The following is a 17,203-nucleotide window of genomic DNA, read 5'->3' as shown; positions in this document are numbered from 1 at the left end:
CCTAATTCATAAACATGGATATGCAAAAAGCGTAAGTGATTTAATAAAATTAATGTTTTTCCATTAAATATGGTACAATTATTGACAATTCTCAGACAAGATCCGCTTGTCAAAATGGGACAGATGAAAGGACACAGTCGGAAATGAAAACAATAGAGTCGCTCTTTTTAACCGACTTCAAAAAAGGAGGTGAGTCTCAATTCTGTATGTTTTTATTTTTGTTACCTCAGAACTTTCGACTGGATTTTGATAATTGATAATTTGTTTTTGAAAGCTGGTGCTTCTCGTGTGATCCCATGATTGCACTTTGGTTCAGATCTGATAATGGCAACCATGAGGAAACCATGTAAGTCTTAAATTTGCTTTAAGAATGTACGCGACAAATTTGAGAATTACTCAATATTGCGCCAACTGATTTCGATAATTATTTTTTTATTGGAAAGAATATACTTTAAAAGTAGTTTGGTAAGAGTTTGGTTAGGTTCCGATTATGGGATCCATGACAAAGTAACGGAACTCTTCAATTCTTAGGAGCAAATTAACGATACTAGGCCAAATCTTTAATATGCTATCCGGATATTTGAGTCACCTACCGTCACGTCGTTATAGTCAAATTAATGTCGTAGTCAAATAATGGAAATCAATGGAACTCCTAAACGATGTACAGTAAGGGTGCGATCTGTGGCGGATGTCTCTATTAAAATTGCAATGCTCTTACATTCATTGCTGCATTGCAAAATTTTGTAGATCTACACAAATTTAGACAAATTATTACTTAGTGTAGTTCAGATTCACTAAAAATCTAAAACATAAAAAATAAAATTAACAAAAAATATTTTTTTTGAAAACGGTGAAAAGTCGGTTATCCGACTTGGAACTTGTTTTTTTGTTAATTTTTTTTAAAGCCTAGTGAGAAATAATTAGCAATATTGTATTTTGTGTAATTTGAATGGCTTACAAGAACGTGAACAATTACACACTAGTGCTATTTACACGTTATCACGGAAGTATCGGTACCCAGTGATATTTGATACTTATTTACATCGCAAATATATAAAAGCTTATATTCTTCAGCTTTCCTGTACACGTGATAATGACAATGAAGAAATTTACAAACCAAATAAGCATATTTATAATTCATCACTAAAGGACTTCTGATGTTTGGATTTAACCATATTTGAAATTTGATAAAAACTGTCATTTGTATGACATATATGCTTACACTAAGCGGACATCAAAATATATTTGTATATATTTTGATGTCCAGTTAGTGTAAGCATAATATACCAAAAAGATATCCAAGTCTAATCTGTTTTAAACTAAGTCTTTTTTTAATTCAAGGAACTTAACATTTAAATAACCAGTTTAACTAATTATTCTATGTTAATAAAAATATTATATTTGAGTATTAGTTTCTCTCATTTAAAACGTTAAAACAAACAGCAACAGGAATTTGGATTTAATAAGTTAAGGTAACGACCTTAACTTATTAAATCCAAATTCCTTTAGAACGTAAAGAAGTAACAAATAAAAACACAAGCCAAGAAATAAACATGCAAACTTTCCCCTTTATAATATGAGTGTGATTTTTGATTAAAAACGTTAATAAGCCTCGACTGAACAGATCTTGATCGGGAAATAGGGACAGACTGACGAACGTAAAACTTATAGCAACCCTCTTTTTCGTCTTGATTAAAAAAAAAATCCTAACTCCTACTCCACTGATGTCACTGTCCCAATCGGGTTCTTAATTCAAAATACGCAGCTGAAACTGAAATTGTGATTACATTGCTGCCTATTGACAAATAATATTTTAAAAAACTGGAGTAAATGCAGAAATGTATACTTAGACATAGAAGTCAAAGGTTATTATTGTGTCATTTGTGGCATGTGCCATATTTCAGCATATAGAACGTCATAGCAAGAAATTGTAAAAAATATGCTACTTGCTCTAAAAAACTTGCCAAAACTTCTCAAATTTATATCTGTGGTATCGTTTTGAAAGCTGACATTAATGGACATTTATAAGATTCCTGAGTCTGACTTGAGTGTTATAGCAATAAAAATATCGAAAAAACCATCGTTATAATTAACATTCAGGTTCCAAGACTCCGACCAATATGAAACCCACATATAGATTAAAGAAAAAGTCCTTCAATTTCATGGTATTAATTATTACAGTTAGATTAGTGTCAACTAAATCACAAAGTTGGAGGAAGATAGAATCATTAGCTGAAGAACACCCGTATTTAGTGGCCTTATTGAATGTTAAGAAGATATACACTAATTGTTCTGGAGTCATAATTGATCATCGAACTATTTTGACTTCTGGTAAGTGCGCGAATCCTGCACCAGCTTACGTAACAGTTGGAACTGCAGTGTACGGTGAGAAAACTAATAAAAAAAACATACGCAAAGTAGCACTCGTCAGAACCTACGATGATTATGCCATGGAAGTTTCATATCCACACAATACAACGGTGATTAATAATAATATTGCTGTGATAATGGTGATTAAACCAACTCTGTTATTCTTCATCGAGCCAGCAATTATGGGTAATTATTATGCTTCAGAGTTGGAAAATAGAAGACTGCTAATATTTGGATTTGGTAAAACCTACAATTCAAGTTTGGTAGTGTTACAACGCCGAAAGTACGACACGATACCATGTATCAATCCAAAATGGTATTATTGTGTCTGCGGAGAAGACACAAATGGCATAAAATATTATGAACATTCATTTGGCGAGGGAGCGCCAGTTTTTTATGGTGAAGAGTTAATTGGAATCACTGCATGTCGGTCGGGCTTACTAAGGCATGGTTCTCAATATTCTTATAACATTTTCACAATTCTGGGTCCATATCTCTCTTGGATCACAAGGACGCAAAAGGAAAAAATAAAACCGTTAAATGTGAAACTAGTAAACAGATCGCTCACCATTAGTCAATGTAGTTGGCTGTTAATTATAATAATGATAATTAAATTAGTAACTTAATGAATAACGTCTTTTAATTAGTTCATTAGCATAAACTAAACGACAATTTACACTTGAAATTACCTTGCCCGCAAGTTATTCATGCAGAAATGTTTGTAAACATAAAACTATTTTAGCCATCATTCATTAGAACATTGTGATTATCGAACAATAGTTCCCTACCAAGTGATTCTGTTCTGATGCGGTGGTCATCAAGGTACCAAAAGTTATATCTTAATATATTATTATTAAATATGATTAAGTGACGAAAACAGTAGGCGGGTGATACACCTGATGTATTTATTCTAGCACGCGTTGAGATGGGCGATTTCACCAGTGGGAGCCACGGGCGAGTGAAAAAAGAAGGACTCCGCGCCGTGATATTAGCAAATGATGCACCGTTACGCTAGTGTGTGTGTGCGGTTACGGGGGATACTAGTTACACAATTTTTTCTCCCTTAAATTATCATATATGGCCACAAATACTTATATAGTATCGTTTTTACACTTTTTAACAATGCACGACGGCATTTTTAAAATATTTTATTGAGACGCAAACTGATCTGTCACAGATGATGACAATTCTCATAATGGCCGCTTATCGGCCTGTAGTACTGTAAGTGTGTGCGTGGGGCTATGTATTTACACGTTAATCCGCTTGTTTTGGTGCTACACTGTTATGTAAGGTGACACGGAGTCCTTATTTTTTTACTAGTCCGTGGTGGGAGCCTCCTTTGCACAAGATGCCGGCTAGATTATGCGTACCGCAACGGCGCCTATTTCTGCTGTGAATCTAAAATCACCACAGACACCGCCAGCGTTGATATGACCAGATTCCATCCCTATTGCTGTTCCCGCGTTGGAAGTAACAATATGATTTGAGTAGGTTTAGCAGCAACAATTTGAGTCGCGATACAAAAATGGGTGTTCATCGTAGTCGGGTGAAAATTTGAAGTTGTGTGTATTTTTTTAATGCTGAATCATAATAAAATTAAAATAATAAAAAATTATTTAGGTGTGGTGAGCCTTAAGGGGTACGAAAAATAGATGTTGGCTGGTTCTCAGACCCACCTGGTATACACGCAACTTGTTGGTTTAGCCGTTTCGGAGTGTTTGGTAACAAACACCGGGACATGAGAAGATATATGAGTTACATGTAATTACATAAGTTAATTATTTATTATATCATGTGACCAAATAGATACGGGCGGCGCTTAATAATTTGTGGATCTGACCTTTGACACGTGTTCAGATAAGACCAGACGAATGTTACAACATGCAAACAACACTCGTGTCTTGGTTGTAAACAATAAACGAAAAATGAATTTTGTTAAGGTTTTAGTGAGAAATATGTCTCAAGCAAAGTGGGAGCCTTTGAAGAATGTGGGCATTATTGGAGTGCCGTTTGAGAAAGGTCAAAAAAAGTATGGCGTGAGTGTGGCCCCGGCGGCGTTGAGATCAGCCGGGCTTGTGAGACAGTTGAAAGAAATTGGTAAGTGAACTTTATTCAATTTATTTTATGGAATGAATTTTTTTTGTTTGATAAGGAATGCAATTCTTGTATTTCGCTTAATAAGCTCATTTTTACTTGGAAAGGCATAAATTCCAAATTACCGAGCGCTTTTGCGCGAATGTCACATCGAAGTTGTACATACAAAATAAGAATTACTTGAGCTTTCATGAGAAGAAGCGGCAAGAAACTTATTGCCACTTTTCAATTAGCATTTGCAGTTAATTTTATAAAATTAAATCGGACTAAGGCATCAGAAATAATCCAACGTTTCAGTTAATAGAACGTCAAATGAGGTATGAGGGCCATATTAGCGTCAACTGAACATCAACACTGTAAAATATAAACAAATAAAGGAGTGTCTGTTGTGACATTGTCTCAACGTCTGAAATAATGTTTAAGAAATACCAATGTAATGTTAATGTTTTTACTACCACCTCAACCATATTATGCAGTCAATGAGTTGACAAGCGATAGAACTGTTTCGTAATTCAATTAATAATACATTTACCCCCTTATTCATAATGGTCCGCTAACTTTAAACAGCCGCTTAGGAGTGTTTTTACTCATTTTGACTTAGGTCAATAGAAGAAGATAGAGTGAGAATTAGCAATGTTTTAAGTTAGCAGACTATTATGAATATGGTACGTCTTTTCCCATATTGTACGTAACTATTTATTGTTTAATATAGCTTTTCCAGAAGTTCATTTTAATGGTTATTTAGTTTTCAATTGTTTTGACTTTTACTTTATGTAAATGTTATTATTATTAATAATAATTTTATGGAACAGGTACCTGTTTTGTTTATTATAACTGCCTTATCTTCTTAACAAAATCAGCTTTAGGAATGGATGATATTGTATAGAAATATATTTACCGATTTAATGGTGTTTTTATAAACCTATTTGAATTGAAACTTGTTTGACTTTCACTTTAACTTTATTACAGAGGTTTGGAACTTATTCCAGAACCGCTGTTCGTTAGAATAACTTAGATGAGACACAGTTATTATTTTTTCCCCAATAGATGGCGTTGACGTAAAGGACTATGGAGACATAGAGATTCAGGCCAATCACGTAGATGCTCATGTAGACAACATGGCGTACTTACCGCTCGTGTCTGCTTGTAATCGGAACTTATCCCAAAAGGTGTCGAAGGTACTCCAAGATGGAAGATTACCAGTAACTATTGGAGGAGATCATTCCATCGGAGTAGGTGGGTTCAATAAATTGATGTTAGATTTTATTTGTTTTTCTTTTGTAAGTAATAATAATAAAGCCTTTATTACAGTTAACACAACATAATATTTACTTACTAACTAATACACATAATAATACAATACCTTTTTCTAAATTAATTTACTTAATTATTAATTATATGCAGTAACTTTTAAACAGTCTGTGTCCTCCTTTTGTTAACTGTTTGTCCTTCTACAAAGGCCTCCTCCAAGGTCCGCCATTATTTCCGGTTCCCTGTTATTACAGTCCATAGTGGCCCTCCTAGCTGTTTGTCCCTTCCTCTATTCATCTTATCTCCTATCGGGTACCATTCTGTCATTGTTCTAGTCTATTCTGGTTTAGTCTAGTCTATTTTAAAGTGGGTATCGTTTTGTCTATGCATTTGAACTTTGTTTTTCCATTGATATGTTTCAAACTTTTAACTTACTTAGTTGTTTTTTGGTAAGTGACCAGTCATGTACGGGGTAACGCATACCTAATTTATAACGCCTGACAGATTTATTTACAGTATATTTATTCAAACAAAACAAACCTTTTAACTATATTTGCAATACTACGATTACATTAAATTGAAACTATCACTACGGGGAAGCGTACCAAGAATACTGGCAGCATTTCCGCGTTGGATAACTAGGCTGATCCGGTGACCGAAACAGCTGCCAGCGCTTGGGTTGCCAGTAGCCCTATTGAGGCGAGAAGATAGTACTTTGTTCATTTTCCGCGCCTCTGGGCCCCACGGGCCAAGTGTCGAGACACCAAACGGCACAGAGATGTAAGACTCATTGATACCGACATATTTGCAACGCTTGCTGTCTTCGGCAGTCGAAGCAGCAGCCCCAACATCAACTGACGTAACTAGGACATGGGAAGGAGCCAGGGTGTCGACGCAAGTCGCATCCCGGACCAGCGCCTTCTCCGTGCCCAATCCACCAGAGTCATTCCAGTCAGGACGCTTACCATCGCGGCTGGTAATACAATTTGGCTCTAAAATTTACAGGATTATATAAAACACCGTATTTGAAATAAATGTTATATAGCTCGGTAAATCTGAATTGGTGATTTACACATGTCAAGTAAACTCGGCAAAAACGTGCTACGCAAAAACGCTGACATGGCAATACTGAAGTTGAAACTCGTAAGTGCTCAGTCACGACAGTTATTCAATCAGAACAAACCAGTATTAGCTGTTAATACAGCGGTGATATATTGATAAGTTTCAACCAATTCAATCATTTGTAAGTACCAAAAAGGGGATGTAAATACTACAGGTGGGACTGCCTAAGTATAAATTTAAATTTAGTTTAGTTAGAAACGTGCCGTGTTTTTGAAATAGTAGTAATTACAGTATGGCGATTGGGGACGAAGTATAATCCGGCTATGTTTGAAAGCGAACAGTTGCTTAAAACGTAGTGGATTTCGGCTATCTCCGTTTTTTACGAGATTATAGCCATCATCTGTCATTCTATCAATGACTGCACGTTTCATATAGTCGACAGAATCGCTTTTTTCTTATAGAGTTTCGCTAGACTGGTAAGTACGGTTATGAGAGGTTTTCGCGGGTTTTTTTTTGCAGAAAGCTTAAAGTGCCCCTTAGCAAATTGCCAAATTCCCTTATTCATAATAATTCATAAAAATTAAGGAAGGAAGGCAAAATGGTTTTAATTATAGAATAGGAAAGATTTGTAACTTACTCAAGAAGAAAAACTCTGAATCTATCAAAATAATACTATATCAAGTGGAATCTTACTTGGATTGTGAATCTGTATCAAATTTCTAATAAGACAATATGTTTGTAGAGATATATTGTACTGAATTAATCAAAAACAGAAAGTTATTTATCGAGCTAACTAGACGTTTTAACGAATTAGGTAAGGCATTATTAGGCAGGAATTAAATTAATAAATAAAAGGATTTAAATTCCAGGAACTGTTGATGGACATTACAATGTCAACGAAGACATGATCCTCATCTGGGTGGACGCTCACGCCGACATCAACACCAACAAGACCTCAGGCTCGGGGTCCGTGCACGGCATGCCCGTTGCTTTACTTGTGAAAGAACTATCTGATTACTGGCCCTACCTTCCAACAATGGACTGGCAAGTTCCGAAGTAATGCTATTCAATTTTAATTTTAGCATAAAGCACATAATACTTATGATACGATATATATAATAAATACATTGAATTGTAAGTGCTCGAATAGCCTGAGACTAGATTGATGTTTTTTAACAATAGCAATGAGAGTTTTTGCGCCACTTTTTCTCTCTCCGAGCGCCATTTGTTTCCGAAGCCATAGTCGTATCTAGTATATTAGAAATGAAATCAAAAAGAATTCTAAAGGAATCAATTTTGAGAAAATAAATGCCTTTTATGCCTTTAAAGAGATTTTGATGTAAAAACGTTATTATTAATGAGATTTTACGAGCAGACAAACAGGACGGTCATCTGATGGTAAGTGAGACGCCCTGTCCGTTACAATTCAGTGCCTCTCACAATTCTTGAATGAACACAAAAGTCTGAGCGGCGTCGCAATTGCGCTCGTGACTTGACAGTTGACACATCGGTTTTTTGCGTAGAAATGACTACTAATAAATACATTTTAAAATTGCGCTTTATAGCGTCTATTATAAACCACTAAGCCCTTTTTAGGACTTATTGAATCATAGTTATCTGTATATAAGTTCTATGAATTACAAATTAAAGGTTTGCTTTGGTGATTAAATTAATTTGTTAAATTAAATTGATTAAAACAAGTTATGAACCAAGAGAATTTAAACACTATGGTTATGAACCTCTATCACAGAACACTTTTAGTCTAACGAGACCTCTATTCATGTTTGATTTGACAGGAGCACAGAGTACTTTTTTTTAATTGGTTCTTGCGAACAGGTTATAACCAGGGGCCTTATAGCCTCGTCTTTAGTACTTTCATTTTGGTATTTATTTTCAGTTTTGTTTCACAAAAAAGTCCAATAAAGTATTGTTATCTCATCTTTAATTATTAATTCCATTTTCCTTTTCTGTATGTTTTGACCATTTTTTAAAGTTATTAACAAAACGATTCACTTACCCGCTTAGAAAGTAGCAACTGTTTTTGAATCGCTCACTGACACACAAGCTATCCAATTTAGCTTTAAATATTACCATGGTACGAATGAATGAACCAACTAAAACAGTGCGATTTAATTTCCGATTTGATTTGACGCCAACCTAAATTGCATAGCTCAAAAGACGTCGTGGTATGAAATTCATAGCAGCAGTAGCAGTTCATTTTAGGTCGTCAATTGAATCGCAATAAGAGTTAATAGTAGGCCCGCAGATCGTGCATACATTGAGATATAGGGCCACGTCAATACTAACAAGAATAACCTATATTATTTATGATGCCCATATAATAATCAAATTTTGGAAATTAAATGACTGCAAGGGAGGAATATTATAATTAAACCATGTGGTTAACCCTGCTCGCTATAATTATTATTTCCAGATTCTCTATAAAAAATCTTGCATACATTGGTCTCAGGTCTGTGGATCATTATGAGAGATTAGTAATAGAAAAATACAACGTTCCTACATTTGCCATGGATGATATTGAGGAGTAAGTACAGACATACCAGCTATTTACACTAATGTCAATGTCAAAAATTACATGGCTAAAATTCAAATATGATCACAGAATTGTTCTCTGCACCCTCGAGAACCTCGGACACGATATCCATATTGCTGAAAACATATTTTTGCGCGGCGGCCATCTTGGATTTAAAAATGATCCCAAAATTGTTCTCTGCACCCTCGAAAACCTCGGATACGATACGCATAATGTTGTAATCATAATTTTGTGCGGTGGCCATCTTCGTTTTCAAAAATGATACCAAAATCGTTCTCTGCACCCTCGAGAACCTCGGACACGATATTCATATTGCTGAAAACATAATTGTGTATGGCAGCCATCTTGGATTTCAAAAATGATCACAGAATGGTTCTCTGCACCCTCGAGAACCTCGGACACGATATCCATATTGTTGTCATCAAAATTTTGCGCGGCGGCCATCTTGGATTTCAAAAATGAGACCTTCCAAAAACCCTCGTTTAGAACCTTGCCTAGAAGGGACCGTTAGCATTCAAGTTTATTTTGGTTACAATGTTTGAAGTGCAAAATTTAAATGAAAAAAAAAATGCAGTATCTGAAGTCCTTTTGTGGCAGCGTACACTTCGCCCAACAAAAGACTTACGTACTCGACTTTACGAGCATAACACAACAAGTATGAATTTGTTCCTGGTATTGATAATTCTAGGTGTTTTTAAAAAATAATGTGCATCTAATTTGAGGAGTTAATAACCACCATAATTTACCTAAAATGCATGCCACTAAGGAACTTCCACTTTTGCGGTTTTGCAATAATAATTATAGTTTACCCAAAATAAACGTAGAGCCGAATTATTCCCCCAAAAAGTTTTCACAATAGAACGCGGACAAAACTTTCATACGTTGCTAGTAATATGTCAAAGTCAAAGTTCTTTATTTGCCAGAAACATTCACAAGAAAAGTTGTTACAAATTTAAGAGCAGGCACATGTTTCGTCTTGACAGACATGCAAATATTTTTGTGGTTTCACTTCACAATATTATAAATCTAACACAATCAATAATTACTGCTACATTAAATTTGGCCAACGTAAAGCCTACTTAAAGACCCTACAATACACATTTACAATAATAAAGCAAATGCTAAGAGATGATGTAGTAAAAATAATGGCAACAAAATATAATATATTATTGGTAAAAATAGTATTGGTGCTAGTTACCACTTCGTTTGATAATATTCATTAATTGAGTAAAAACGATATTTTAATAGTGCTAATAATTTAAATTTAAATCTATTTAACACTGTCTCCTCTCTTATTTCTTTTGGTAATTTATTAAATATTTTTACACACATAGCATGACAGTTATTTGGTACAAAGTGGTTCTAATGTGGGGTACTCAAAGTCTCGCAGGATCACGCGATGGAAACAAAGAACAGTCGCCCAGCCGAGTGAATAAATTTGAATTTTTCTTAACAAATAAGCTAGCCTCTAGTATATACATTTCGGTAACAGTATGTTTAAATATAAAAATAGAGGTCTAGAGCTATCGAAGGCCCCTATACCATCCACAGCTCTTATACATCTCTTTTGAGCATTTTTTACATTTATTGAAATAGATGTTTATGGATTATGTAATATTCAGGCATGGAATACAAAAGTCGATCAACCATATCCTCCACACACTAGATCCAGATAAGAAGAAGCCGATTCATGTCAGCTTTGATATTGATTCGCTAGATGCATTAGAAGCGCCAAGTACGGGAACTCCAGGTATTAAATGAGATTATATTATTAAATGTTATTTATTACATGTGATCTTAAAAACGATTGCACGAGTCATCTTGTGGTAAGTAATCACAGACTGTAATACTCCCTGCAACACCAAAGTATTCTTAAGAACGAAGAAGCGCGGCGATGTAACGAAAGTATTCCACAGTAGGTTGTTTTTATGAAAATAAGGGTGGCGACGAGCAGGAAGTTCAGCTGATGGTAATTAATACCCCCTGCCCATTACAATGCAGTGCCGCTCAAGATTCTTGAAAAACCCAAAAATTCTGAGTGGAACTACAATTGCGCTCGTCACCTTGAGACATAATATATTAAGACTCATTTGCCCAGTAATTTCACGAGCTACGGCGCCCTTCAGACCGAAACACAATAATGCTTACACATTACTGTTTAAACATTACTGTGTTTCAAACTGCACGACAGAAATAGGCGCCGTAGGTACTGAAATGAATAAAATAATATCTTATCTGCCACCCATAAGTACAGGCTACAAGCCTTTTTTGGGGCTGAATGGTTTGTGTGAAAGTATGTCAATTATTATTATTTGAGAAAAAGTATTGTAAATTGTTTTTTTTTTATTGTTTTCCATGATGTATGTATTGTAGAGTAACATTTAACGTTTGAAATCGGTTCTCAAACAAAAAAGATGAATGAAATTAAATATTTTTAAGTCTATGTAAGAGATGTTGCGGTCAAAAGCTAATAAATAAATTTATTTTACAGTACGAGGTGGTTTAACTCTACGTGAAGGTATTAAGTTATTGGAGATCATACACTCGACTGGGCGGTTGAGAGGAATCGATCTAGTGGAAATAAACCCGGCTATTGGAGACGACTCAGACAGAAAAAGGACAATTGAGGCCGGCATGTGCATTTTGAAAGCTGCTCTTGGATTTTCAAGGCGTGGCACCACACCGCTTGCTGCTACTGATCTACCAGTTCAAACGCATCATTAAGAAGATTGTAAGGATACCTAGGTATCAAAAGTATACCTAGTATACCTAGGTTAACCCAAACGATAACCTCGCACGGACGAATACAAAAAGAAGGACTGCACCTTCAAACTAGTGAAGCACTAAAACAAGCCGGTTAACGTGTAAATACATAGCCCCACGCACACACTAACACTACTACAAGCCGATGGGGCGACATTATGAGATTTGCCATCGATTGTGACAGTTCAGTTTGCGTCGCAATAATTAAAAAAAAAAAAAATCTATCCGAATTAAAAAATCGGAGTTAATCGTAATTGTGGCCATATGTGACTAATTAAGGGAGAGAAAATTGTCTTACTGGTATTATCCGTCACCGCACACACACTAGCATAAAAGTGCTTCACTTGATAATATCAGTCCGGAGTCTTTCTTTTTTTACTCGTCCATGAGTAACTCGATACTGAAGAATTTGTTGAGCGACCCGATATCTGGTTTTGACAGTTGATTGACATTGTTTGAACAGTAAATCAGTAATTACTCATTACACAGTCCAGCGCCCTAGAGCGACAAATGCAATCGAAGCGTGAAAATACTAAATGCGAAAAAACAATTTCGAGCGAAAATTGCATATAAATTTAATGGCGGTTTTTAAGAGACCGAGGCTGCTCCAAACGTGAATTAAAACTAAATTAAAGAAAATAGAATTAAGTATACCGGCACGGTTCCCGCGTTTCTTGTTCGCCACACCGTTGCCGGTTGCTAATTAGTACTAATTCAATATTATTTGAATGAACAAATAAGAATTGCAACAATTTTTTATTCATAAGTCTAGCATTATTATTAATTGAATAATGTTGTGCAATCTATAGCAAATCCTTAGATCATTAATACGTCTAGATAGATTATGGCAGCTGTGAAAACATCGATAAAAATAGACTTTAGAACTAACCTCTATTTTGAGCAATTCACGTACACTAACGGCCGTTCTCAATATACTATCTACAGAAAGAGATAAATTACTACCTTCTCCTGTCAATAATCTGCAGCTGTCCCAGTATAAGTCATTCTTATCACCTTATATTGGGACGCGTGAATTGCAATTTCCATACAAACTTTATATCGCTAGTAAGCTATGCGTCGTCCCATTGACAGACAGCGTGCACGGATAAGGTGAGTTACCGTCGATAAGTTTATTGGGACAGAAAATTCAACGATAGTTATGATTTTTATCTCAAGTAAGAGATAGACTGAATATTGAGAACGTCCTTTACACAGTGTCATACAAATCGCGACTGTAAGACCTAACTTGCCATGCACGCTAATCTAGTAATCCTGGCCTGTTTTTATCGGTTGTCTAACAGCAAGAGACTATCTGGACGTATAAATTATCTAAGAGCAAAGCACTATTAAATTGCAAAATTAAACACTGAGAGAAAAAGAACATATTGCGAGTATTATATTTTAAATACAGTGAATGTATGTAATGACCATCATTTACTTTGATTGTATAACGATAAGGCTTTTAAGTAAAAGTTTTTAACATAATGTTAAAAATTTAAATTAATAAATATTCACCAAGTTTTTGATATAATAAATAGTTATTTTTTTAAGATGTTGTGTTTATAACTGTTACTTATTTGAAACTAAATTAAACGGAATTTATTGTACATGGGGCACACTAAATGTTTTACACTTCTAGCTAATCGGAACTATTTGAATTTCGAATGTTATATTTTTTGAAGCCTGCATACTTTACTAAGAAGTAATAAAAAAATATTTGGCGTGAAATCATTTGTCAATTGTTCATCACATCAAAATTCTACGTACACAACGAAAATGGAATTAAGTCGAAAAGATTTTAGAACGATAATTTTTTATGATTTTAAAAGCATAACTCTCTCTCCGCAAAACTGTGCCGCTCGTCTTCAAAATGCTTTTGGGAGAGAAGCACCTTGCTTGAGCACCGTGAGGCGATGGTTTGCTGAATTTAAGAGAGGTCGGGTTTGTTTACATGACGAATTTCGTGAAGGGCGGCCTTCAACTGCCGTCAACGAAAATAATGTGGCTACTGTTAAGAGGCTAATTGAAGAAAACCCATGGATTACCTATGAGACAATTCGAGGACTATTGGGGATTGGTATGAGCCAAATTCAGAAAATTTTACACGAAGAATTAAAAATTCGGAAACTTTGTTGTCGTTGGATCCCTCATGAACTGACAGCGGAGCAGAAGCGGGTTCGCGTGGAATAGTGCTCACAGATGCTTATGCAGTACGACCACGGTCATTCTAATGCTGTTTATGACATTGTCACAGGAAACGAAACGTGAATTTATTGTTTTGGACCCAAAAAAAGTGATATTCTACCATTTGTTTACCCAGGGTGTTAAAAAAGTTCGCGAAAGAATACCAAAAAGCCGCGTTCTCCTACATCATGACAACGATTCTTCACACACGGCCAACAAAAATAAGTCATTTTTAGCTTTCGAAAAAGTACAACTCGTCACCCATCCTGCACATAGCCCTAACCTAGCACCCTATGATTTCTGTATTTTCCCCAAAATCAGAGATTTGATAAGAGGTTTTACTTTTACCAATTCCGAAGAGGCAGTGATAGCGTTCAATGAGCACGTAGAAAACATGCTTTCAGATCTGTGGTCCTCCTGTTTTAAAAAATGGGTCGATCGCATGAAAAAATGATTAAAATGTAGAGGAGAGTATTTTGAAAAGCAATAAACATAATATTTTGGTTATAACATGTTGTTTTTTTATGTTACGCAAAACTTTTAGTGTGACCTACGTATACAAGCGTGCTAAAGCACACTAAAAGCCTACAAATTCAACCGGGCGGATGCTGTCCTAATCGAACAGATCGAAATTTAAGCAATTTTTTATAAACGAAAGTATCTAAATTCTTTTATAAGACGGTCGGTACTAGAATATAGCTGATAGCCTCTAAATTACGTAAATTATAAAGCATAATGGATAGATATTTTTGAAAATAATAGAAATGAGATCCGCGAATACATTCGAGTTCTCTTTAATATTGAGTTAGAGTCAAATCGTAATCAGCAATGAAAATATCGCTTTATAACTACGTTTTCAATTGTACTCGAAATCCATTTCATCAGCACGGTCATCAATTTTGCGAATTGGCGTGAAGTGCCCCCACTGTGCCCACGGTTTATTTATCTTCTACGAAATTATGAACGACGTATTCCATCCAAGATGATTTTTTATTTGCTCGTAAGTTTCTCTAAGACTATGAATATATTAAGTATTAATTTGTATCGTTTTTGCTAATATCACGCTTCCACATCTTAACTATACTATCAATATTTAATCATGAAAGTATTGCACACGCGTCAGGGATACAGAAAAGGAACCAGAGTACATTTTATCCGGAAATTGTAAGAGTTCCCGAAGGAGCGCAATACGAATTTAATACGGACTACGTCGCGGTCGGAAGCTGGTTCCTATATTTTTACGTATTCTAGGTAGGAAGTTTATTATTAAATTTAGGGACCTGAATATAACAAACCTCATACTTTGAAAGCATTTGGCATTGCTTCTTGAGAAGAAATTATTTTCCTATGTCCATCAAAAAATGTCCTAATCGCGGAAAAAATGGAAGTCAGTTCGGGTCAGGGCAGGCGACTGATTATGATGTCGGAGGGCTTCTAAGTCCTGTAGATTTAAAACACTTTATCAGATGTTCTGAGCTCTGGCGTTTTCTTGGAGTAAAATGAAAAATCAGTATTTATTTATTTTGCTGAAGCAACTCAACTAGTTTAAACCATTCCTAAGCACTAATAACGGCATTCAACAACAGAACGCGAATAAAGCCCTATCACGGAACAGGAAAAATCTATTCATACTAACCAGGATGCTAACTTAGCACTGCCGCTTAAACAAACACCTCTGTGTGGTCGGAATGAAAAAAAAACTGCAGATTTTGCCTCATCATCTCCTCAGCTATTGCGGCCCACTAATGCATAAGCGTAGCACTTGGCGACTACACCCTGCTACCAGGTGCTGTTTGCAATCTGCGTTCGTAAAGGCGGCAGGGCTTAACGTCGAGCTATGAATAGCCCACACAATAGTTCAATAGTTCTGCACGCGGTGTTACTAGGACTCAGCTGGACTAGACAAATAAATAGCCATCCTCTCCAAATAAATAAATAAAAGATCAGTATCTAGCCTAAGAACGAAAAATTATAGTCGCCGTTGCTCTAGTAGGAGGCTCCTTTGCACAGGATGCCGGCTAGATTATGGGTACCACAATAGTGCCTATTTCTGTCGTGAAGCAATCATGTGTAAGCATTACTTTGTTTCGGTCTGAAGGGCGCCGTGAAATTACTGGGCATATGAGACTTAACATCTTGTCTCAAGGTAACGAGTGCAGTTGTAGTGCCGCTCAGAATTTTTGGGTCTTTCAAGAACCCTGGGCGGCACTGCATTGTAATGGGCAGGGCGTGTCGATTACCATCAGCTAAACGTCCGGCTCGTATCGTCCCTTTTTTTCATAAAAAAACCAGTGTAAGACTCTCCTGTTGATCGGGTAACTCTGAAATTACCTACTATTCTGGATTGACTTCGAGTTAAATGGTGTCTCATTTTGAGATCTAACTAACAACCTAATAAATTAGAGTAAATATATCAATAATATTTACAATAAGTATTGTTCCACAGATGTTATTAACAGTAACCTACGCTTTGGAACCTAAACAAGATGTAGAAACAAATAGAATCGCCGAGAAATATTTCCAGGAAATTCCAAACATCGATTCAAAATACATTATCAATGAAGGCTTATCGAAGTTGATCTCAAACATATTTAATGGGAAAGTGAACGCTTTTCCTCTATACAAAATAAGTTTAACAATAGACCCAAAACCTGTGAAAATACCGTGGACTTTGGACCAAGGGACTCATTTGAATGATTCATTCCCTAGGAAAAAGTATAAATTTCTTAAGGTGAATGAGTTAAATAAAAATACATAAAGATTTTCCAATGTAGTATTTATTTTATTTCACATCATTTACAAGAAATAGACACTTAAAAATATACATTTGAAATAGTGAAATAAGTCAATTTAAATAGTGAATTCAAATTGTAATATAATATTTATACTTACGTTGCATTACTGAGCAACACACTAACGGCCGTT

The 17,203-nt window shown here is 35.5% G+C and overlaps 2 protein-coding genes across 5 annotated transcripts in view; one reads left to right on the top strand and one right to left on the bottom strand.

The window, feature by feature from the left end:
- LOC126965679 (rab-like protein 6) overlaps nt 1-17,203 on the bottom strand; it is a 339,766-nt gene that overhangs the window by 113,689 nt on the left and 208,874 nt on the right. The window lies entirely within an intron of this gene.
- On the top strand, nt 3,135-16,865 carry LOC126965715 (arginase-2, mitochondrial). 4 transcript variants are annotated; one of them, XM_050809466.1, is made up of 8 exons: nt 3,135-3,192; nt 4,311-4,467; nt 5,512-5,700; nt 7,647-7,833; nt 9,212-9,322; nt 10,954-11,081; nt 11,823-12,076; nt 16,725-16,865. In XM_050809466.1, the coding sequence occupies exons 2-7, from the start codon at nt 4,326-4,328 to the stop codon at nt 12,053-12,055; spliced, it is 990 nt and encodes a 329-aa protein (XP_050665423.1). In that variant the 5' UTR covers nt 3,135-3,192; nt 4,311-4,325; the 3' UTR covers nt 12,056-12,076; nt 16,725-16,865. The 4 variants fall into 4 exon arrangements, with proteins under 4 accessions (XP_050665423.1, XP_050665421.1, XP_050665422.1 ...); XM_050809464.1 differs by lacking the exon at nt 3,135-3,192 and having other exon boundaries at nt 4,174-4,467; XM_050809465.1 differs by lacking the exon at nt 3,135-3,192 and having other exon boundaries at nt 4,175-4,467; nt 11,823-12,062.

This window comes from Leptidea sinapis, chromosome 8, assembly GCF_905404315.1.
Source record: "Leptidea sinapis chromosome 8, ilLepSina1.1, whole genome shotgun sequence".
NCBI classification, from domain to species: Eukaryota; Metazoa; Arthropoda; class Insecta; order Lepidoptera; family Pieridae; genus Leptidea; species Leptidea sinapis.
The sequence above is the reverse complement of the archived record's forward strand: the minus strand, read 5'-3'. Positions and strand labels throughout refer to the sequence as shown.